This window comes from Rousettus aegyptiacus, unplaced genomic scaffold, assembly GCF_014176215.1.
Source record: "Rousettus aegyptiacus isolate mRouAeg1 unplaced genomic scaffold, mRouAeg1.p scaffold_m13_p_4, whole genome shotgun sequence".
Classification (NCBI taxonomy): Eukaryota; Metazoa; Chordata; class Mammalia; order Chiroptera; family Pteropodidae; genus Rousettus; species Rousettus aegyptiacus.
In genome coordinates this window covers 53,108,785-53,132,778 of record NW_023416307.1, presented here as the reverse complement: position 1 = coordinate 53,132,778, position 23,994 = coordinate 53,108,785, and the positions used below count along the sequence as shown (strand labels likewise).

The 23,994-nt window shown below is 46.7% G+C and overlaps 1 protein-coding gene across 2 annotated transcripts in view; it reads left to right on the top strand.

The window, feature by feature from the left end:
- Positions 1-23,994, top strand: part of PDIA5 (protein disulfide isomerase family A member 5) — an 83,014-nt gene that overhangs the window by 4,463 nt on the left and 54,557 nt on the right. For both annotated transcript variants that reach the window (XM_016159356.2, XM_016159358.2), the window contains exons 2-3: positions 15,862-15,988; positions 18,967-19,054. In XM_016159356.2, the coding sequence (XP_016014842.1) occupies positions 15,862-15,988; positions 18,967-19,054 (215 nt within the window). The remainder of the gene's footprint in view (positions 1-15,861; positions 15,989-18,966; positions 19,055-23,994) is intronic.

The window sequence follows — 23,994 nt, the reverse complement described above, 5'->3', positions numbered from 1 at the left end:
CACTTTCTTTACTTCTCTTTTATCTACAAGATAAAGTCAAGCATGAGGCAGTGGAAAGAACATGGGCTTTTAGCCAGCTAGACACTCAGGAGCTGTGTGACCTTGGATCCTGCCCAGCACAGTGCCTGGCACATGGGAGTGCCCAGTGAGTAGGAGCCACAGTGGTCATCTCCAGTTGTTGAAGAGGAGGTGCTGGGGAAGCCAGTTAGGAAGAGGTGGTGGGCAGTGAATGGCCAGAGGGGGTGAGTGGAGGCTGTGAGGCATGGATGGAGGACCCCGTGCTGCTGGGGTTTTCCCCAGAACAGTTCCCTGCAACTGGGCTCTGACCTGGCTCCTTGCCACTCCCCACCGGGCCCCTGTGGGGCCTCTGGATGGGGCTGGGGGTGGGGGGAATTCAGAGGGCTAAAGGATTTAAGTGCTGTATGTTTCTCTTCCCTGTCTTCTGAAAGTGGATACGCTCTTGACAATGGAGGTACCAACCACACTGCCTCCATGGAGGGTTCGCCCCCAGCATTGTGGTTTGTTCCGTAGGACTCTTATGTCTGGCTTGGTCATTGCGGTAGGTTTTGGAGGTTGTCTAAGTGAAAGTGGGCCAGAGAGCGCTATGTGGGGTATAAGGAGAGCCTAAGATCTCTCATATCTTACATTATCCAGACTTGAATGGTTTATTTGTTCTCACCCTCTTCCTTTTGTTTTTCACGCACGGTCACTTGGCATCTTAATGGGAGGTTGGGGAGGAACACAATGCCCACCCATTGCTGGGCTGTGCTGTTGCTCCTGCCTGGCCCATTCTGAAGCACCGACGGGAGCCTCTGGCTGCCCATTTGATGTGTAGTGAGAATTATGACACATCTGGTACATTTATAGAGGGCTTTAGAGTTTGCAAAGCATTTCCACATATTTCAATTCTGTGTAGTCACATTAACTGGGTGAGATAAGCTGAGTAAGTACTGTTCTCCTAGAGAGGGATGGGTGGTGGACAGAGGGGTAGGAGGAGATAGACCATTAGACAAGAGTGGGGGTGTAGCCTGGAAGGTGCGGGGATAGACCGACAGTAATACTTCTCAGTGGCTCACCTGAATGTTTAAGCACCCAGGTTGGCAGGTGCTATTTTCTGAAATAGTAACACCAGCCATTTTCCTGGGGTGCCGGTGAAACTTGCTCCTTAGCTTCCTGAAGGCCTGAGTAGGGAAGCAGGGGAGTCCAGCTTGGCACTCATTGTCTGTCCTTCTCACCTTCCTCATCACCCTGCTTGTCTAGCTCTAGTTTGCTGTTCCCTCTGACCACTCTCTGTTGTCCAGTAGGGCCTCTTCCCACACACCAATTTACAACCACTTCTAAGTAATTAGCTTTGCAGTTATGTGGTGGGGTGGGGGTGGGGCGTAAACACTCAAATGGAGTGTGGAACTAGAATAGCCTTTTTGCTTCTTATTCCCTGAGGTCATACTGAGCCCCTAGTTTGATGTGCAGTCTGTTCCCAGATAGCCTGATGGTGAGCCTGTGCTTGGCTTCAGAGTTTCCAACTCATTACAGCTGGCTGGGGTAAGGGTAGAGAGTCCATCCCCTCAAAAAATCCCGCCATCCCTCTAGCCCCTTGCCATGAGCAGATGTCTTTAATTCATGAGCAGATCCTTTAATCTTTGCCTTGGAAGGTATTAATGGAGATTCAGGTCCAGGACTCTAAGCTGGAGCTTAAACATAAAGGTGATTTAGTATCTGAGCAAAGATGTGGGTTTGGATGGAAAGCTCAGCTGTTGGACCATGTAGGGCAGGCTCCTGAGGAACAAGCAGTATTGCCCTCATGAAGAGATCTCACCTTGCTGGTCCTGTGCAGAGTGTTGTACATGCCCCTTATTTCAAAGAAACATGGGCCATGATCTGCATGCTCCATGTGTCACAGATGTTCATTCATTCCACAGATCTACCTTTCTTCCTTCCTTCCTTTCTTTCTTTTCTTTCTTTCTTTTCTTTCATTCTTTCGTTCTTTCATTCTTTCATTCTTTCATTCTCTCGTTCTTTCATTCTTTTGTTCTTTCTTTTAACAGATATTTCTTGAGAGTCTCTTATGAGCCAGACATAATATGCTAAGGCATTCGGGACATAATAATAAATAAGATGGACACCATCCCTTCCTCCCATTGCCTAGTATAATAAATTGCCACTAATATATTATTTAATTCAGGTAGAAAGTGCTAGAAGGAGAAAGTATAAAATGGTAAGAGGATGGGTAACAGGGGTCCCTAACCCAGTGCAAAGAGTCAGAAAAGACTTCTCTGAGGATTTATGGACCCTCTCTTAGAATAATGCTTCTAAATATATAAAGCAGAATGCATAGGATTACAAAGAAAACCAGTGATATTGAAATACAGTTATCAAAATATAACAAATATGTGATAAAACAATATGTACATTTATTTAATGTGTCACATGAGAAGATCTAGTGGCAAGTTTGCTAATTTCTGTAATTTTAAGTAGTGATTAGCATAAACAATCTTTCAAGATATCTACACCAATTGTAATGTGATGAGAAAATGTGATTTCTGCTGGTGGCAAAGTCACCAACACTGTCATTGTTGCTGTTTCATAAAAGTTTCAGAGGTCAGTGAAAATAAAGATGCGATGTTTCCACATCGAAATTCATAGACCCCACAATAATGAAAACTTATCCAAAATCTCGAAAATAAAAGATGATTTAATGACTTTTTAATGAACTTCCTAGTATTCATTTTCTTTTATTTTTTTTAGGCAAGGCAACCCTTGCCTTGGTTGACCTCACAGATTGCAAGGACCCTGTCAGTTTACAATCCCTTATTTTTTTTTTACTTTTTATGCCTACAGCACCTGGTCTTCCTAGGTGGTCTGCCATCCAAGTGCTAACCAGGCCTGACCCTGCTTAGCTTCTGAGATCAGACAGGATGGGGCTTGTTCAGGGTGTAATTGCTGTAGATGCGCATTGTTCTTTAGGACCCATTCTTTATAAAGTTAAATAATTTCTGTTTGGTATTGAAGAGAAACTCAAAGGTTATTGCCCTGCAGGATGTTAACCATTTTGGTATCTAATTTAACAGTCTTATATCAGGATTCTTTTTTTTTTTTCTTCATTAACTATATACATATTTCTTATAACTTCTTTTTAAAATATCTTATTTTTTTACCCTCTTTTGACATAACTTTGTCATTTTAGTGAGTCTCTTATTAATGAGTTCAATGACACTGAAATATGCTCAATATCTATTTGTATGAGAGTTAGGTTTAACATTTGAGAATAAACTTCGGTTTACGAACCACTGAGTGAGCAGGATGAGAGGGTGTGGCACTCAGAAGGGAGGTCTGGGCTGTAGATGTTAATTTAGGGGTGCTGCCTAGGAGGTGGCTGAGGCCCCTGGGGGAGAGTGGGAAGAGAAGGCAGATTGAGTGAGCCAGGGGAAACGTTAACATTTAAAAAAGAGATCCCCAAGCCCTGGGCAGCAGACTGGTACCTGGTTGGTGGCCAGTTAGGAACCGGGCCACACAGTAGGAGGTGAGCTGCAGGTGAGCAAGCTAAGCTTCATCTGCGTTTGCAGCCGCCCCACCCAGCGCTAGCATCACCACTTCACCTCTGCCTCAGATCATCAGGCATTAGATTCTGATAGGAACCCAGTCCCTGCTGCCAAAGAGGTTGGGGACAGCTGGTTTAAATGATGGGGATAGGAGGAGTTTACAAAGAAGGCAGGAAGGGTGGCTGGAGAGGTAGAAGGGAGACAAAAAGTGTTCACCCAGGTTCAAGAAGTTGAGCAAAAAAAAAGGAGAACTGGAGGTATCCTTAGGGTTATCCATGTGGAGGTCATTGTTGAACTCTCACCTAGAGCCTTTCTGGTAGTAGTTTGGGGGCAGATCTGAGAGGTCTGGGGAGTGGATAGGAGAGAAGGAGGAAGATGGAAATTCTGGCTATGAAGGAGAGGGCAGTGACATGGGGTCCAGAGAGGTTTTTAAAAGATCGGGCAGGGGCAGAGGTTTTTCAGCCCGGTTGTGGATCCAGACCACCATAAAAGAGGGAGTGTGTATAATAATGGATTTTCTTCAAGGATAAGGCCCTAGAATCTGTATTTTGAAAAGCCTGTACTAAGAGCTGTTGTGCAGTTACAAACCAGACAAATTTACATGTTAACAACATTAGTTTTATGGGGTGGATAGTATTTTGGCAGCCAAGATTGCTGCTGAGTGGTGTGGCGCAAGTTCTGCCCATGTCGTGAGCCACACGTATGAGTGACACTGTGAGGCATTTACTTGGCTGAGCATGTGCCTTTTTTTTTTTTCTCTGAAGGCACATGGGGAATTGTAGACATGCAGGCAGTAGAAGAAAGATGGATGAATCAGGTTGTCATTGTAGTTCTTTTCAGCTGGTCACATTCAGTAGCTAGATTGGAAGGGGGAGTAGACTTTCCCACATCTCCGTCTTGTTCTGGGTGCAGCTGTAGGGAGTAGGAAGGAACTTGAGGGACATCAGTGGGAAGTATTCACATTGATGGGCAAAGAGAAGAGCATTGGATCCCATCTGAGTCCTGGTGCTATCATTAATTTAGGCTTCATCCAAGGCGAGTTTCTTAACTTCTTTGAGCCTCAGTTTTCACATCTCTAAAGTGGGGATAGTACCACCTCCCACATAGATTGTTTAGTTTTCCAGTTTTACTGCAACTCCTGGGAGAACAATTATACCTTTTACATAATAACCAAGTATGTATATACATAAATGTAACAGATATGTTTCACTAAATACTTAGTCTTGCTACCTGTGATACACTTAATGTTTTCTGTTTAATGCCATTTAAAAAAAATGCTGGTGGTAACCACCTGAATTGATTTTATGACTCCGCTCTGGAGATGAGGCATGAAGAGTGGAAAACGCCCGTTGAGACTCTCAACTTTAGAGGATTGAATGAGATAATGTTTGTAAAAGCACAGGCATACATGGGGGTCATGAGCACCTGAATTGTTATTTTCTTATCAATTATCAGAGAATGGAGGCAGAGTTAGATTTCTGGAGTGGGAATTCACCTGCTTGTCCTCCCTCCCCCTGCAGCCTAATTCACTGTTCCATCTACCAGCTCTTTTCTTGTTAGCCTATGTCATGTGTACACAGGCTGGCAACAACCCAAAACCTCTTGGCTTTCAAAGAGGTTTTCCAAAACATTAAAAGCTTTAGGGACTTAAGTCCTGGTTAAATGCGCTGCGTTGCAATTTCGGCATAGGAAAACCTGTTTTTATAAGCTCTCAGATCAGTTGTCCTGCCCCTGGATTGTCCCTTGTTGACAGCCACATTTATGCTGTGGGGGAACATAGGAGGCAAAAACTGTGCTGTGCAGCCCACGTATAAAGTGTATTTTTTAAGGAAAGCAAAATATAAGAAAGGCAGCTGGTTTTATATTTACCGGAGCACCCAGTGGGATGTTCATGGCTCCAGAAATGTTATATTTTTGCCAGGGTCTATCAGACTTGAGTCCGAGTCACTGCTCTTTTACTTACTTGCGGTGTCATGTCGAGCAAGTTTCTGAACTCCTTCTACTCTCAGCGTCCTTATCTATAAAATGGGTATAATAAAAGTAGCTATTTCATTCACCTCCCAGGACAATAAATTAGATAATAATGTGAACTGCTTAGCTTGCTCCTGGTCACAAAATAAGCACTCTGTACGTTCAGCTGTTAGCATTATCATGGGCTAATTTCTAGCTCTTGGGTTCTCTTCCTTGCCAAATACTTTCTCATTTCTCTCTTATTCTTAATAAGCACATTTAGCTCCCTTAGCAAAGAGTGGTATTTAGCCATGGTGGTTGGTGACAGATGCTTAAAATTTGCCCTTTGAAAGAGCATGTTACCCAAACTTCAAAATTAATATTCTTTTATATATATATATCTCTTGTCAAGGCCATTCTAGATATGTGTTGCATGCAAAACCCTTTGCAGATTCCGTATAATAATTCTTATAAGAAGCTATATAACGCCAGGCGAGCAGAGGAGCAGACGGTCAGCTGGAGGTGAAGAGGGGCGATTGGCACCACTCTTATATGAGAGAGTGCCAGTGAGCACTCTCTGGATGGTGGAGGTTTATCAGAAGGCCCATGGGAAGCAGTATTTGGTTGTGTTCTTGGAATCTCTTTTGGGGGGGGGTATTTTTTTAGGTAAGTGTTTTTCTAACCCTAATTTTGAAATAATTTCGACTTACAGAAGAGTTGCAGGAAGAATACAAAGGATTCTCACTTGTCATTTCCCCAAATTCCACAAATACTAACATTTTATCACATTTGTTTTAGCGTACTCTACCTGTACATATATAAAGTTTACAGAGATTATGTTTCTTTGCTCCCTAAAATACTTCAGTATTTCTTAAAAGTCAAGGACATTCTCATATATAATCATTGTACGTAGTTATTAAAATCAGGAATAAGGCATTTGGCTCAGGACCCAGTCCAGAATCACACATTGAATTTAATTGTCATAGCTCTTTAATCTCCTTTAATCTGGACCAGTTTCTCCGTCTTTGTCTTTCGGTTTTGGATGGTGTTTATCTTCAGTGCATTCTAGCAGGAGGCATATGATGTCCATCCGATGTCCATTACTGGTGATATAAATGTTGGCTTTCTAGTTAAGGGGGTTCTTGCCAGGCTTCTCCGCTGTATGGTTATATTTTCTTGTGGGGAGATGTTTTGAGATTGTTCATTATTTCCATGATGGTGGCCAAATGGCAGTAATGTTTTTCTTTAAATATGAAAATTAGACATGCCTATTGTAGCATGTTAGAAAAATAGACAAAGAGGAAGAATAAAATCTCTCCAAGGACAAAGCCTCACTTTGGTGCATTTTTTTCTTCTAGTCTTTTCCTGAGCATAATTTTGCATATAATTGTAATCATGCCATGTAGATTTTGAGTTCTGGCTTTTAAAACTTAACATTAAAACAAGTATTTTTTTCATCGCACAATCATTGAAAACATCATTTAAATGGCTGTATTAGTCTGTGGGGTGGCTTACTCTGAGTAACCATTTCCTTACTGTTGGATAATTAGGTCGTTTACAACTTTTGACTCTTGTGAGTAGAACCATGTGTGTCAGAACTTCTGCAGATTTCCTCAGGACAAATTCCCAAAAGTGGAATTACCAAAGGGCATAAATACTTTAAAGATACTCAATAAATTTTGCCAAATAGCTTTCCCAAAGAATTGTACTAGTTTAGTCTTTTGTAGCACTTACGACAGACAGTTGGGCACCACATTTTAAGAGATTCACTAGTGATGGTTCTCTACTTTTTTTTTTTTAAACTGTGACCCACCAGTTAAGATTTGTGTTGAGATTAATCTCCTATATTTTGAATTTTGAAAGCATAGGTATTTATTTCCCAAAATAAATTATGGCGTAATATAGCACATTACTCTTTCCAAGCTCTGACATGCTGCTCTCAGCATTGGGATAGCTCTGAGAATGATGAGCATGGCTGTGTCTAGGGCAGATCATTCAGGACAGTGAGGGACTTGAGGACACATATGAGGAATTGGAATATTGCACCTACAGACGCCGAAGAGGAAATGTGTTTGTCGTCTTCAGAGTATGGTAGGCTGACAGATGGTGTGGGAGTAGGAAGAATCTGAACTTTCTAATAACTGGAGGTGTCCAAGATGAAAAGGTAGGGTGGGGGACAGGGACTTCTGTGGATTAACATATTTAGTTCTTAGAGCCTTCTGGGCTCCACTTGGTTGAGAAGCCTTGAGAGATTTTGAGTTGGCTCTGGGGGGCTACCTGGAGGCTGGAGATGGCATGTGAGAAATGTTTAGAGGAGTCATATATCAAGGAACCAACCAACTCAAAGTTTGTGAACTGCGAGAGATGTCCTGGCCTTTCAGTGTCTGACCATGGTCCCCTTTCTAGTAAGGGCCGAGGCTGTAAAGAAACCGGAGGGTTACCAGCTAATTTTTCTTTTGTTTGTGGGTAGCTGTCACCAGGTGACCAAGATACCTGATAAGAACAGTCACAGTGAAACCTGGGTTGCCAACAGGAACATAGTAGATCAAACCCTCGATAGTCTCTTTCTTATTACAGTTTATCTAAAGTGCATGGTTTGATGCCTTAGACACTTTGGAATATCCCAATTGGAGCAGATATTAATATTTCTGTCTATTAAAGCTTTCGTTTGGTGGGTACTCATTACCTATTTGTATGTGTGCCAGAAAACCCAGAATGATAATATCTTTAAAATATTGTTTATTTTACTCATGTAGAAGCCTGGAAAGGGGTGTTCCAGGGCAAGTATATTACTCTGGTGTCAGAGACCCAAGTCCTTTGTGTCTCGTTATTCCACATCTTTAGCAAGTCCTTCCTCCTCATTGTCTCAAGGTGGCTTCTTGAGTTCCAGTTATCTTAACCAAATTCCAACTGGCAGGAAGAAGGAGGGGACTAAGAGAACTCATACCACGGTTCTTTTAGGGGCATTTTCTAAAAGTTGCCATATAACACTTCTGCTTCCATTCTAGGGGCTGGAATTTAGTCATAAGGACACACTTGCTGCAGAGGAGACTGAGGGGTATGGCTTTTCATGTGGGTGGCCGTGGACCCAGAGAAATTCTGGTTTCCTTATAAGACATAATTATCTCACAGTACTTCCCTCATAGTGGTCCTGAGAATGACATAATTGGAAAGGACTTTAGAAATCACTTTGAGGGCCTTCATTCACAGAGGAAGAAACTAAGACTTAGAGGGGGAAAGAGGACCTGTCCAAGGTGACACAGCCAGTAAACATCAAAGCCAGCACAAAACTTGGCTTTCTTGGCTCACCAAACCACCAGCTCTAAATCCTCAGCCAGTGCAAGTTTTTTGACCTTGGGTTCAGGTCATCTGTTTTTAACATTTTTCCTGGATTCCTTTACCACCAGCTTCTTAAGAGTCTAGACTTTTAGATTCTGACATTTCAAAACTATTTTGAGCAAAATGTGGGTTACACTAAATTAAACTAGTTTCTTCACAGTTCCTGACATAAGAAGGGTATCTTTTTTCAGGTGACAGAGCAAAAAAGGTTAAGTCCTACCTCCACCCCTCTTCCTAAATGTTAAATTTATGTCCTCAAATCTTCTCCCATTAGCAAGCTGCTTTTACATAATTGAATACTCTGGCTTCATGATCTGCATTGAATAGTGAATCTATAAGGACAGACAGCCTCCCTGGCTATAGAGAATGTGAGGGTGCTGGCACACACCCCAGAGATCTGGAGCTTTTTAAAGCTGAGGGAGTAATGTGACAAGGACTGTTCTCCCTATTATTTCCCAGAATTGTATGGCTTTTTATTTCTTTAGTCTGATGGTGATAGTAGGTGAGCTTAAGTGAAGAGAGAAGAGCTTATGTGTGCTGTGTGTTAGAGCGAGAGGGAGGTGGAAGGGGGCACAGACTCCTGTACACACCTGATGAACAGCAGACCTGGGCTCATTGCCCCAGCAACCTGAGAACCAGGGCAGACCATGGGTACTCTGAGTTTGCAGGGAGCAGAGGGTTAGTGGAAATCTCTGCTGAGACCCTCCTTGCCATGGGATTCTGGGAGACGAGGGCTTTTCTGGCTGTTTTTCTGGCCCTCTCTGGGATGGAAGTGCTCCTTTTCGGTTTGGGTTGCCCCAGGCTCAGGGAGGTTGTGGCATTGAGAGAAGCAAGGCGCCATCTCTGGCTAGGACCTGGGAGACCCCAAGCTTTAGTCCCAACCCTGCTGCTTACCTACTGTGTGACCTCGATAAGTAATTTAGCCTCCCTGAGCCTCAGTTTTCTCCTCTGTAAATTGAGGCCAGTACCCACTCATTGGGTTTTATAAGGAGCAAATGGGCACAAAACCTGGAAGGAGCATTCTGCATGTGCTACATGGCCTCTCGCCCGGGTTGCTGTGCAGATGGGTGATTAGTCCAGGTTTTATGACGCTGGATGTGTGTACGTGCATGCTTCTTCCTGCCTGGACACACTGTTTTGCCAGGCCGGGCCCTGGAGAGGAAGAGGTGGTGCCCATTTCACTGTTGTCCTTGCTCTATCTGTGATTTGTCTTGCTAATGGTACTACGGAAGATAATTACGATTATTATGTACTTCTGTACGCCAAGCATTATGTCAGGTTCTCTGTGTACTCCCTCCCAGTACCCCCGCCCCCCCCATTTAATCCTCGGCCAACCCTGTAAGACAGGTGTCAGCATTATCCCCTCCACTTCACAGATGGAGAAATGACACTCTGAGAGGTATAGTAACATCCGAGATCATCATGCTCTTCATAATGGCACCTGAGGTTGACCCCGGGTGTCTGGCTTCAGACGCAGTGCTCTTTTCACGGTGTCTGAGGGGTGGGAAAACCACAAAGGGGGCAAATGACAGTGGGGGCCGCCAGGCTGGAGGGTGGCTTGTCCGGCAGGCCCCGATATGCGTAGACACCCATTAGGAGAGCCCTGCAGAGCCTGGAAGATGAGGGGAGAGCGCAGTTTCCTCCACCCCACTGCCTCCCGTGTGGCAGAGGTGGGGTGAGGACTACTGTGCCAAGGACTCTGGACGCTCCTGGGCTCTGGAAAAGGCCTCGTACTCTGATGGGGAAAGGGGTTTGGGAAGGGAGGCGGCTGCTACTCTGATGGAGGGACCTGGTATTCTGACGGAGGTGCTGCACCGGTACAGAGGTTGGGGGCTGGGGGAACTGGCCTTCCGATGAGCGAGGGCACTGGCTCTCTGCTGCAGGTGGGACCTGGCTTTGGGGGCCTGTGTTCCTCAGCAGCAGAAAAAGGAATGGCGTCCTTCCCAAGCATTGTTCTACCCTGAACTGGGGGACTAGTTTCTGGGTCTCAGCCCAGCTCATAGGGGCAGCTTAGCCTTGATGAAAATTCTGTTAAAGCTGCAGGTTGGTGAGCAGAAAGAAAGCCATTATGGGAGATGATCAAAAGGAGTTTGTATGGTGAACAGAGGGGATTTTTTCCCCTTTTCTCTCCTCTACCTCCAAAGCGAACGACTTAGAATGTAAAGAACCTGCCAAGCCCAGGCACAGTTCCATTGCTGGCTCGGAAGGTGGCTGGCTTCCGAAGTACTTCTCAAACACTGCCCTGTGCCCCCTGAGGGCTTGACAAAACAGTTTGGGCATCATTAACATTGTTATTCTTGCTGAGGTTATTGTTGTTGTCAAGATTTGTGGATTGTGACTTAAGAAATCTGCAGGAAGGCACTCAGCGAGATCCAAGGCTCACTAGAGCTGCATCTTAAGGAAAGGAAGGAGCATGCACACTAGTAAGGTTAAAATAGGCTGAAGTGGATGGAGAAGAAAGGAGAATGTTAAGTGGCTGGAGGAGCATCCCCGTGGGCTGAGAGGAGGGAGGAAAGGACCGTCCTCTTGGCTGTCCATGTGGTTGCCTGCTAAGGTGAGGGTCTGTCTGGGGCTAGACAGGGGCGTTTTTCATCCTCCTAGCTCTCAGAGATGCTAAGCCTAACATCTTAGCTCTTTGTACACCAACTCCCCTCCTTCCTCCAAGATCTGACTATCCTGACTGTTTTCCTCTCTTGCTCCCAAATTTCCAAATCCCACCTCTCGTGTGCCCCCCAACATACTCAGTGGAGACAGCCCATCCTTCCCCTGTCCCCGCTGGGCTGCCTTCTGTTGTCACCCCAATGCTGGGTGTGCTTTCTGGTCTCAGCACTCTGGCTTCTGACCCCACCTCCCCGCCACGCTACTAGGATTCTCTCGGAATGTCCAGGGGGCCTTGCCATGGCCTTTGCCTGCAGATCAATCACTCACTTTTCTGTTTCTCCCCACTGGTCTGTGTTGGTGCAGCACTTTCCACCTTCTCCTTCCCAGCTTTCCTCCTGTCCCACCTTCTCCCGTCTGCCGAGGTATTCCCTCCCTCTGCTTCTCCTTCTGAACCTCAACCCCAGAGACCTTGTTGGCTTTGAGGCTTTCCCTCAAGCCTGGAAGACACCTGTATTGGGGTATCTTATTGTCCACATGTCCGTGCCTGAGCATAAGATAAAAGCCTTTACTGCTTCTCAGTTCTTCCATTTTTGGCTCTTCTGCTCCTAGCCCAGAATCTTTGGGGTCATTTTAGCCTCCGCTAGCTTTCTTCCTTGCTTATATATGAATAGTCATTTTGTCCTTTCATTTTCCCTGGAGGCTCTTGGATTGACCCATTCCTTTTTACTTGGGCAGCCACCCAGCTTGTCCTTCCAGCTCTAGCCTCCTGGTGACTGCTCAGTCTGAGGTCATGGCCAAATGAAGTTCTTGAGCTAAGCTAAGCTTGAGCTAAGCCCTAGCCTGGCTCTATTGGCCCTCTCCTACCATGCTCCAACCCAGAACCTTACTGACTGTTCTGTGGTCTGTCTGGTGTCAGTCGTCCCTTCCAGGTCACCCAAGAGCTGCCATGGACTCACCGTGTGATGTGCTCCTAGCCGATGACCTCTGCAGTGGTCAGGAGTGTGGTAACTGGTGTATTTGCTATGTTTGTTATGCTGGACAAACATTTCCTGAAGGCTTACAAGTGGCCAGACACTGTTCTGGGACCTGTCCTCTAGAGCTCCAGGTCTAGGGGATGCGGTAGGGACGGGGAAGGGGGAGAGGAAACAGACCCTCCATAAAGACCCAGCCACAGGCTAAGCCCCAGTGTCATGCTGGGTGATGGTATTCAAGCAGAGTCAGTTTGTGCAGTGTATCTCTGGCCGAGGTCAAGTTCTCTGCTGTGTGAGGGTAAATGCTGGGTCAGAGGCTTTGGTCGCTGGCTGGAACATGGTTTGTTTACTCTTGAGGGTAGCTGTTGGTTAGATGACCTGAGGGATTCACTGGGTTTTAGAGGAAGGAAGCTGTGAGTATGCCATGAGACTCGGCTCTTGTGGTTTCTGCTGTAGACACTGTGCTGTTGCTGCAGCCCAGCTGCGCACCACCATGCTGCCTGGCCAGGTGGGTCCTGGGCTCGCCATCCTTCCCTTCCCCTTCCCCTCTCCCTAGTTCCAGAAGTGCAGGTGCCTGCCAGTCTCAGGAGGACTGGTCTGAAGGTCAGAGTCCCCAGGCACTGGGCTAGGACAGTTGTTTTTCTTGACTGCAGATTATTTGAGGATTACAAACAGAGCAGAGTCAATATGTTTTTCCAACGAATTTTTTCCCCATTTAATCATGTGCATTGAGCTATGGACTTTTTAGTCTGAATTCTGTTAGCTCCCTAGGAGCAGTAGAATAAATAATATGTAATAATAAAGTGGAATGAACTTTTTGGTGAGCTCTCAAGGTGGGCTGCATGAGGGCAGTGGTCTTTAGGCATTGTACACAGCTCTGGCAGGCCAGAATGAAGGAGAAATAATTCCTGACTTCTCCTGGCTGGTTTTACTCTGAGGAGAAGGAACCTTGAAATCTAATGGCAGATTATATTTAGAAATACTAGAATATGGCCACATTTCTGTCTTCTACTTTGCTGAGGTGGAACTTTGTATTATATATTATGGTAATGATACTGTTGGAGTGCTTTATGATTTATAAAGCATGTTCGATAAGTTATCCGATTTCATCCTCACAGCAGTCCCACGAGGGAGGTATTATTATCTCCATGTCAGATGCAAGGCATTAAGCCTCTAGAAGGTTGGATGATGTCACTTAGGCATCTTAGCTATCAAGTGGTAGAGCTCATACTCAACTCAGGACTTCTGGCTGTAAAGAGGCAGTGGACTGAGGAAGCATGGGATCAAATAGAGAGACCAGGGCTCAGGTCTTGGCTCTACTTTTTATTAGCTGTGTAATGTTGGTCAGGTTATTTAACTGATCAATGTGATCAAGCATATCAGATCATAAACACAGTCGTCTGTGTTTATGGACTACATTCTTCCACAGTCCTCTGTCCTTGCTCCATTCTGGGCTCATGGCTCTGCATGTAGCTAGACTGTTATCCTGGGCTTCTCATCAACATCAACATGGGAATTCTCCTTGCCTCTTTCTTCTGTTAGAATCTTTGTTTCTGAGGTTTCATGTCTTTCTCATTTTTTATTTACTTCTTGTTTTGGCAGGTTATGAGTTCCAGTAGCTTCTTGAGAAAGGGTTCATTGGTGGTAAATTTTTCACATCTGATATCTTAAGTCTGAGTCAGTCCTTACTCACAATCAACAGATAGTTTGGCTGGTTATAGAATTCCAATTGGAAGTCACGTTGCTTGAGAATTGTGAAGGCAGTGTTTCATTGTATTTTGGTGTGCTGATTATGCCAGTTCTGACTCATGAACTTTTTTTTTTTCCTCTAAAACTCAAATCTCCTCTTTGTCATCAGTGTTCCAAAAGTTTTCAGAGATATACTTTGATGAGTCTTTTTATTCTTGATGCTGGACTCTGTCAACTGAAAGCGCACATCCTTCAATTCTGGGGTGTTTACTTGAATTATTTCTTTTATAATCTATTTCCTCTGTTTTCTTTTTCTGGATTCCTTTAATTAGTCTCTTGCTCTTAATAAATCCATCTTCTCATTATTCTTATCCTTTAGTTCATTTTTTCTTGATCATGTTTATTTTCTAGATTTCTTTTTCAATTCTACTTTCAGCTATTGAAATTTTTTATTATTGTTTTTATTTCCAAGAATTTTTCCTGATTCTTTTTTGCTTTTTCTTTTCCATAGCATTATGTTCTTGTTTGATCGATGTGGTCTTTTATTTTTCTGAGAATAATAATTATAGTATTGTTGTTTTCTTCTGTTCTTTTTTTTTTCTTTTTAATATACATTTCATCTTTCCAGTTCTGTCTTTTGAGTTAAGGGCTTTCTTCAGGTATTTGATGAACCTTGGTTTTCTGTCTGTATTGAAGAGACGCCACTAGTTCAAGGATTGGAGACCTGAGTGTGGGGAGGGCGCAGAGGGCACCTGTTTACCGAAGGGGCCTCATAGCACGTATGGGAGTGGGAACTTCCTGTTTCAATGGAGGATCTCCAAAGTCATTGTCTTTAGGTTGTTTTTCTTGTGCTTTTCAGTTTCCCAAGAGAAAAATTCTCTAATCTCTTGCCAAGAATAAGACTGGCCACATTCTGGAAAAGGGTTGCTGAGGGGACAGGGCTAGGGGGGTGGATGATCTCAAGGTTCAGTTCAGAGACATTCCCTGAATCCCCTGTTTTCTCTCAGGGCCGTACTTCCACCCTCTCTGCCTGGTGTCTCCCAGCAGAGCTTCCTTTATTCAGTTTCTCCATATAGCAACCCTATGTTTTCTGCCAGCTAGGTAAGGGATTGTGTGGACTGGACGAGGAGATCTGCTGTGTGACTGCTCCTTAATCAGACTTTTCACACACACACACACACACACACACACACACACACACACACACCGCTTTCAGCTCATCCCTCATTGTGCTTGCAAGGTGCCTAGTACCGCCTGCACTCAAGGTTTTCAGTGTTCTTGTGGACAGTTGGCTCATTTCTTATTGGCCAGTCTCCTGGGATCATAGGCTGAGTGGGGAAAGAGGAAAACCATTCCCATTCAAAACATCAGAGGTGATCTTACTGCTCTATAAATTTTGTGCTTTGATTCTTTTAGGCGGGATGGAGTTTTCACATTGCTCTACTATATGGCATTTGGGGTGCCATGTAGAATAGAGCTCTTCTTTGAGTGGGTGGCAGGTATGTCCATACAACATGTTTGCGTAGTGCGCAGTCCATATAGCCTATTAAAAGTGCATGAAGAAGGTAGTTACTTGGGGACTGGCAGTGGGCCAGGAAGTGTCTTGGGAGGGTATGGTGACTTAGAGAGGGGATGAGTTTCATGAGAAGAGTTGATGCGCTCTTATCCCTCTGAAGGAAAATGTGCTTTAGGCAGCGTGTCTGAGGGCATCCATTCTTCCTCGGGCTGGGCTGGGATCTGGGGCTCACCATCCTTGCCTCCTTGATTTCCAGGTGGTCCTGCCAGTGTGGCTGTCCTCCACAAAAGTCTCCTCGCTCATTGCAAAGATCTCTGACCCTAAGGACTTGAAAAAACTTCTCAGGACCCGGAATAATGTTCTGGTGCTTTACTCCAAATCTGGTGAGTGTCCATTCTGGCCTTGGAGTCGTCCGTTGTGGATAGGATGCAATGGAGTGGGATTAGATGGGGTGGGAAGAAGAGGGGGCAGAGGTGGAAGGCAGAGACCTTGGGACCAAAACCACTCAGGGAGGGTTCAGGGACACCAGGGTTATCAGCTTTCCTCGGAGACGGGGGTGGAGGCACGGAAGGGCGTTAGTTAGTTCTGCTGCTTTCGGATCTGAGTTGTTTCGGTTCCTTCTTATGAGTATTTCTTAGTGAAAGCCCTCTGGAGACTCTCACTACTTCAGGAAGGAGAGGGCATGTGTGTGAAGGAGGACAGAGGACATTGGATGCCAGAGATGGACGTTCTGACTTCCTGGACAGGCGCGGGCCAGCCATGCTAGGCTATGCTTCACCAGAGCTGTTGATTAACAGGCTGGGCCGGCCTGATGCCAGCTGAATCGGTCCCAGGCGTGGGGGCATGCACCTGGGCTGGCAGCCTTGACCCTGCCTGGTCCCCATCTGTGTAGCTCTGGGATCAGAGCACGAGGCTGTGTTTGGAGTAGGCTCTGAGCTCCGGGTAGGGCAGCTTCAGTGGGGGTGGGAGCGGCAGCTTGCCTCTTCTGACCTTGGGGCTGACGAGGGTGTAGTGGATGGAGAGAGGTTTGCTGGGCTCTCAGCTGCAACTTTGAACATCTGACTGTTGATGTTGTTCCAGCAGAGTTAAATGTTTTCACAGCTCCTAAGGGTGCCAAGTTTTCTCTGCCCCAGAGAAGCAACAGCCAGTGGCTGGGCCAGTTCCGGGCATAGCTCTCCCTAAAGCTCATCCTTGACATTCATTGGCACTGGGGGCTGATGGATGTTTTGGACGTGTGTCCCTTCTGAAGCCTGCATCCTCCAAGCAGCTGGGCTCGTGCTATTCCTTGCACTTCTGAGAGCCTGGCAAACACTCCCTGAGGTTGTTGTTGGGAGCCCTGTATGCGAATAGCATTTCTCCGCTGTCAGGAATAGAGGGAAACTGAGGCAAAGGAGAAGCATAGTTGCTCCTAAGGGCTGGGGTGTAGGGCCCTGAATTAGTGTGGCTCACCCCCTTGGGTGTTCCTGGAGCTGGTGATTGTCACTGCAGGAACATACTCGGTTCGTTCTCTGGGTGGTTCCTGTCATATAAGTTCATCATCTTACAAGGAGTCTGCAATACCCTCTCATTTCCTCCTTTGCCATGAGGGAGGCAGTGAAGGTTGTCAGTTAATGTCCATGTTACAAGTGAGGAAATTGAAGCTGGGAGAGAATAGCTGACTTGTCTGAGGTCTCCCGGCTGGTAGATGGTGGAGCTGGTGCCCTACGCTGCCCCTGCCTCATTTCCTCTGCTGGAGGGTGGGAAGAAATTGATTTATTCTGCAATGAGGGGAGGGCTCTGCAACCAGGAAATGATTATGGTAAGTTAGAGAGTGGGAAGGTGAGGTCTCATGATAGAAGGAAGCCAGGCCTGGAGCATCTTGTTTTCTTTTCAGCCTTCACCCAAGCACAGTCTCATTCTTTGGCGGTGGAGCTCCCCGTGCTTCTCACTATCTCCCTGCTTTGGTGGATGGGCGCGGGTGATTATTTTAGCATCCTGCCTCCTTGCCCTGGCCTGCCTCGAGACTTGTGACCATCAGTGGGCTTTCGGAGCAGCACAGTAACTGGGTTTTCTCCCCTCCTATCCTTCCAAGCGGGGCCTCCCTTCTGCTGCTAAAAGACAAGGTTAGGGGAGGGATGTTTCATATGGCTCTACTTTAGTTTCCCTCCCCCGCCTCCCAGAGCCCATCTGCGTGGTGGGGCGATGGCCCTTCCCACCTCCGCTGGTCCCTCGTCTTGTTGCCCTGGTGGGGGTTCCTGGCACAGTTCTAGAACGATGCTTTTTGTTCACTTCCATGAAAAGCTCAGCATGTTTTGTATTCACAAACAGCTACCATTATCCGCACTAGAAAAGGAGATCAGTGGAGGCATATAATTCAGACATCATTTCTGCTTGGCTTTGGAAGGTATCATATGGTGTCTGGCAGGAGAGGGCAGCAGACTGCTCTCCCCACCCGTGTCTGCCTGGTGAGCCTTTCACATGAGCTCACAGGTATGATAGGGGAAGGTGACACACTGACCACAGCCGCTCTGCAGTGGGCCCTTGCAGGCTGGCATTGTTGAAATCCTGGCTGCAGAGGCTCCATCCCCAAGAACCTGCCCTTCTACAGTAGTTCCCAGGTGCTTTGCCCAGATACACAGGGATTGACACCTGGATCAGCAAAACACTCTTCCTTTCTTGTGTTCACTTCACCCTGCCCCGAGGCATAGTCCGTGTTTCTGCAGCTGACTCCCAAGGCCCTGCCACAGTCAGTTCTTCCCCTGCCACTTCCAGAGCAGTAGGCTATGGAAGTAGCCTTGGGTATACTTGGCGTTGGTCCAGCAGAGACTAGTGTCATATATAAACCTCATTTAACCACCAGGTTGTACTGAGCCTCTAAATGAGCATGTAATACACAGGCAAAGGAAGGATCTGGTCCCCATCCTTGTCAGCTCTCAGGTTGGGCTCAGGAACAGACAAGAGTGAAATTGGCAAACTCGTTCCCTACTTCAGTTATAGAATTATAATTATTTGGTTATAGAATTTTCAAAATTTGTCCCAGAAAAGTAATGAATCAGAGATTCTACTGGGAGTTGACTCTCTGGCTCAGAGATTCTTGGAAGAGCAAGGCGTGAAGTGTAGCTCACGGGAGGGATGAATTGCGGGGAGGGGGTGGGGTGTCTATGTCTGTGAGGAAGGGCCCAGGAGGATGGCAGAAGCAGGGGTTTCTGACAAGAACTGGGCTGTCCTCATCAAACTGTTGATCACAGGGACAATGTTTTGACTGGTACCCAGGACCTCGCTCCCTCTGAGACTGGTCTCTTTCCTTCCTTGCCCCTAAGGGAAGATGGCAGGGGTACATTTGGGCACAAACGTTTAATTTTTTTTTTTTTTTTTTTTATAGAAGCTGCAGCTGAAAGTCATCTCAGGTTATTGTCCACTGTGGCCCAAGCAGTGAAAGGACAAGGCACCATCTGCTGGGTAGACTGTGGGTATGTCTTGGGGACATGGGGCATGGTGGCAGGGGACTCGGTGGCTTTAGTGGGGGGGGGGGCTGTAGGGAATTATCTCTGATTAATACTCTGGGAGAGAGAATGTGATAGAGAGATGCTGCACAAAGACCTCTCTAGCAGTCCTGTAGGGTCACTTGGGGCCTGGAGAAGGGGAAGATACTGGCTTCCTCCTGTTCTGTCCAGGCCCTGCCCTCCCTACCCCCTGCCCCGGTGGCAGAGGGGGCCTTGTTTTATAGGGGGACCTTGATGTCTAGAGGGCAAGGTAGTTTTCAGGATCACCTGGTAGGTTTGCTTGTCAGGGGGTCTGCAGCAAGAACCTAGGCTTTACTCCCAGCCCAGGCCAGTAACAGATGTCTCCACTGTCTGTGGCCCAAAGGTGACAGAATCAGCTGGCTGACCTGACTGTTGCCTTGGCTTCTGAGGTGGCTCCATTAGAAGTATCCGTCCTGGGCAGGTGGCTTAGTCCTTCCAGCTCTCTCCTCTGACCTGTATCCCCAGTCCCCCCGCACCTGTCCTGATGCCCATGCTGTGAGCTCCTTCTCTTCCTCGTTCTCCTTCCTGACCTTCCTCCTCCCAGAGACTTTATTGTCAGTGTTAAGGTGGCAGAATCAAACACCTGCTGAGTGAACCTAGGTGGGGAGGGGGTCTCTTGGAATTCCTCATTCTTTTGAGTCTGGGAGTTGAAGTCCAGGGTGTACTTAGTTAGACTCCCTTTCCTTTCAACCATTAGGAATAATTTCCATATCTCTCTGTGTTTAATGATTTGCTGCTGGGATACACACACACACACACACACACACCGCAACCTCTTGTCATATCATTAGCTCCCAATTTGGCATAGATTGGCACAAACATAGAAAAGACACGCAGATATTAAATGAACAAAGGAAAAAGGTAGCCAAGAAGTTTGTCCTTTGCATGTTTACGGAGCACCAGCTCTATGCAAGGCACTGCAGCACTTGGTGGATAGCAGCATTTACATGTCTTTCTGACTGAAGACAGCAAGTATTTCCAGAGCCACTGTGTCTGGCCACTTCTCACCTGGACTTAGGGTTTATCGGGAGCGTGGGGCTGGGAAGATGGGGAGAATGGAGAATTGGACTTTAGAGTATTGCACTCTTGTCGGTACGGGGAAGAGGCGGGGCTCTGCTGGGAAAAGAGGCAGTTCTTTTCCTGGATGGCCCATCAAGGTCTTTTTAACCTTTAATATAGCTGACCTTGCCTGACTCATAAGCCCTGCTGCTACCCTGTGGGTTAAGTGAGGTTTAATGGGCTCTACTCAGTGCAATCTTTTGCCTCTACTGTCTGAGTTCATTCTTTGCAAATGCACGAGATGTCCTCAAGCCTTTCCTGTGCCCTGACTGGAGAGAATTGAAGGAGAGCCATATTTTGACAAAGCACCAAATGAGACTGGAAGTGTTAGCCGAGCACTATTTACTGTAAGGGCATGTGTGTATTTGTATGTGTGTGTATGCATATGTGTCTGGCTTCCTACCTCCAGATTTATTTAAATACCAACTTAATGGAAGGGAATGCTCTCTAGACAGTTGGTGAAGTAGTAACCATTGGTTAATTCTAGTTCATAGTTGGTCTGGAAGTGTTCTTGTCTTCTAGGTGTGTCTCTGTCTCCCATATTTCGCCAGGGGTACTCTGTGTGACTGGCAAATGACAGAGCCTATTAGAGGGGACAAGGTGCTTTGGACTCCCCAGCTGGAGATGACACCAGTTCTGCCCAGCCGATGGAGCCCTATCACAGGGCATTCTTGTGAGGCTTGTAGGTAGCAGAAATGGGAAGAACTTTGGTGCTGTGGCTCCATCCACCTAGGTTCACTCAGCAAACATTCCCAATCAATTGTCGTGTGCAGGTGCACAGATGGGTAACAGTGTCCTAAAGCAACAGTCCCCAACTTTTTTGGCACCAAGGACCGGTGCTCCTATGAGAATCTAATGCCCGATAATATGAGGTGGAGCTGAGATGGTGATGCTAGCGCTGGGGAGCGGCTGCAAATACAGATGAAGCTTCACTGGCTCACCCGCTGCTCACCTCCTGCTGTGTGACCCGGTTCCTAACAGGCCACATACTGGGATGTTCCATGGCCAGGAGGTTGGAGACCCCTGTCCTAAAGAATTTTAGTGTCCCCAGTGTGCCAGGAAGAGGCAGACACCTAACCAGGTAACTACAATCCAGGCGAAAGTGCCGTAAATGTGGGCTATATGTGTAGAGGGGAGTCACTTGATTCTGCCTAGAGGGGTTGAGCAAGCTTCACAGAGGAGATAGAGTTCAAGTTTGGGGCCAAAACCTCAGAGTACCAGGTCTTTAAAGTACCTTGACTTTCCCTGCAGGCAGCTCCCTGTGGGGTGCACCCTGAGCACTATCTGGAGTCATCTGGCTGGTGGATATGGAGGCTTCAGTCCTCTGCTGCCTATACAGGCAGGACTAATTGGGATTGGGGTTAGTGTGTAAAGACAGACTAAGAAGATTAGAATTCAGGACTTGTTGGAGACATAACGTCTGGAGTCAGTAAAAGTGCCAATGGGAGAAGTAATCCTATGACTCTTGATGTGTGAAAATGAAAATCAAGTGGCACCTTACAGCTTAAAAGAGGTAACCTTAAGACAGAAAGATAAATTGTTCTACGTAGGTGCTGCTCAGTTTATCTCTGTAAGAGGAAGTATAAACTGAAACGTTAATTAGCTTTTAAAATAGTTTAGATAAGTAGGCAGATTGAGGAGCTATAATTGATTATGGTGGAAGCAGAATTATCTGGATCCGAGTTTGAAATCAGAGGCAGGGTGCAGCTAAATTTTCCCAGAACAGCCCAAGGGACGGAACTCGGAGCTCTAGTCCACACAGGGCGTCCTGGGTGGCAGTTCTCACAGACCACCGTCACACAAGGAGATTCCCAAGGGCATCTGCTGGCTCTGCCCTCCTGCTTGGCTGCTCCTGCTCCTAGACTTCTGAATGTGCCCCGTAAATCATTAGGGGACCTCATCATCTCAACTCCGGGACCCTGTGATGACAGCGCCTGCTGTCGTCCTAATACATTCAGTCTGTGTTTATGATTCTGAATGAGCCGCTCTGGCTGGAGGTGGGAAGATGCGCTCCCAGGAACGCCTTCTGTTGCTGTCTGCAGCGAGTAGGTGGAATGGAGCCAACGTCTGTGCACTTTGTATCTCGTCTGCTGTTAAATGGGCAGCCAGGGCATGCCTCCCCTCTCCTGGCCCCCCTGAGGTTCCCCAGCTCTCGTCCTTTCCAACTCTGCTTCCTACCTGCCAGCAAAGAGTCCAGAGGCTGGAATAGGAGTGCCAGGCTGGGGGCAGGATGACAGGAAGGTCAGGAGTGGACAGCCCACTCTGATTTTCCCCCTTAAAGGGCAAGTGAAGAGTGTAGGTGACACTCTAGGCTGAGACGAGGCAGTACTCTGGTGTGAGGTATCTTTGGACATGTGTGGCATAAATGGAAGAGGCCTGGGTCGAAGGGTCAGCGTTGCTACTTACGAGCCCTGTCACTTTGGGTCCTTGGAAAGAACGGGTATCCTGAGTGTTTCCTCATCTGTAAGTGGGACAATGATACATATTCTGCCTTCTTCCCAGCTCCGAATAGAATAGAATAGAATAGAATAGAATAGAATAGAATAGAATAGAATAGAATAGAATAGAATAGAATAGAATAGAAACCTGAGATCCCATGTTACCGTTGCTATGTTTCATCTGGGCAAGGTTGTTCAGGGCATTTCAAGAAGCTGGAGGGGAGAAAAGATGCGTTTGTTCTTCAGCAGCTTCTTCTTGGGTGAGGATCCTTTGGTTGTTGTGAGGATACCCCTGAAGAAAGTTTTGGGTGTGAGAGTCAGCCCTGGCTCATGGGTGTTTTGCTCTGAAGAAGTGCAGGGTGCAGTGAGGTTTGTAGGACTGCAGGTCAAGAGGCCTGGCTTTGAGTCCAGGCTCTGACAGCAAATAGCCGTGGGGCCTTTGGCAAGTCAGTGCCCTCCTCTAGGCTCCTGTTTAATCTTGTATGAAACGTGGAGTTGAATCTCCCAAGCTGCTCTCATCCCTAAATAGCCTGGTGCAGAAAATCCCAGAAGCTGCCAGACGTGGAATACAGTGTGTATGCGTGCAAGTGTGTGGTGGGGGTGTCTTCCAGTTTTGGGTGGGGGGGCGCCTTTCTTTCTTCGTGTCTCTCCATTCTGGGTGTCTGCTTCTTATTGTCTCTCCCATCCTTCCCTCTCCATGTTGGTCTTCTCCCAGGTCCTAGTAACTTGTTGCTGTGAGGTTTCTGTAGGGTGACTGGCTTCTGTCCAGGGATTTGTCAGCTCTCCCTTCCCCTCACTCCACCTCCTGGCTCAGACTTCAGCAGCCACGCTCGGGTTGGCTGCTGGTGGCTGTCTGGCTGTTAAGTGGGTTGTATGTGAGGGAGTTGGTATTCTCCTCGTGCCCTGCAGCCTGGCATCGGGTCTTGGCCTTGGCGTGGAGTGCTGCTGTATGGGCGGCGGAGCTGGAGCCAGCAGGCGGGAGCTGTGCCTGGTATGCTAATTCCTGGGGCTGATTCTCACTGAGCTGAGACTGTCCTATTCATGCTCACTGCTTTCTTTTCCTGAGGGTTTAAGGTCTTTACCTAACCACATTTTCCTTCTTCCCTGCTCTCTTTCTCCCATCTGCTTTATTTCCCCTGGAGTGGTGCTGCCTTCCCAGATCCAACATTTGGGGCCTGCCAGGGTAGGCATAACATATTTTAAAGTCTTATGTCTTCTTCTAAAGAATATTTGAATTTAGCATTTGGTCCTTTATATGGAGGCATGTTCGACATGATTTACCGTGGGATAAAGGAGACTTCCAGACGTGCTCTGTTGATGTTCTGTCTTCAGATACCTCCTTGCACGTTGCCGTGTGTCAGTTGGGGGTGACATGTCCCCTGCTGAGGA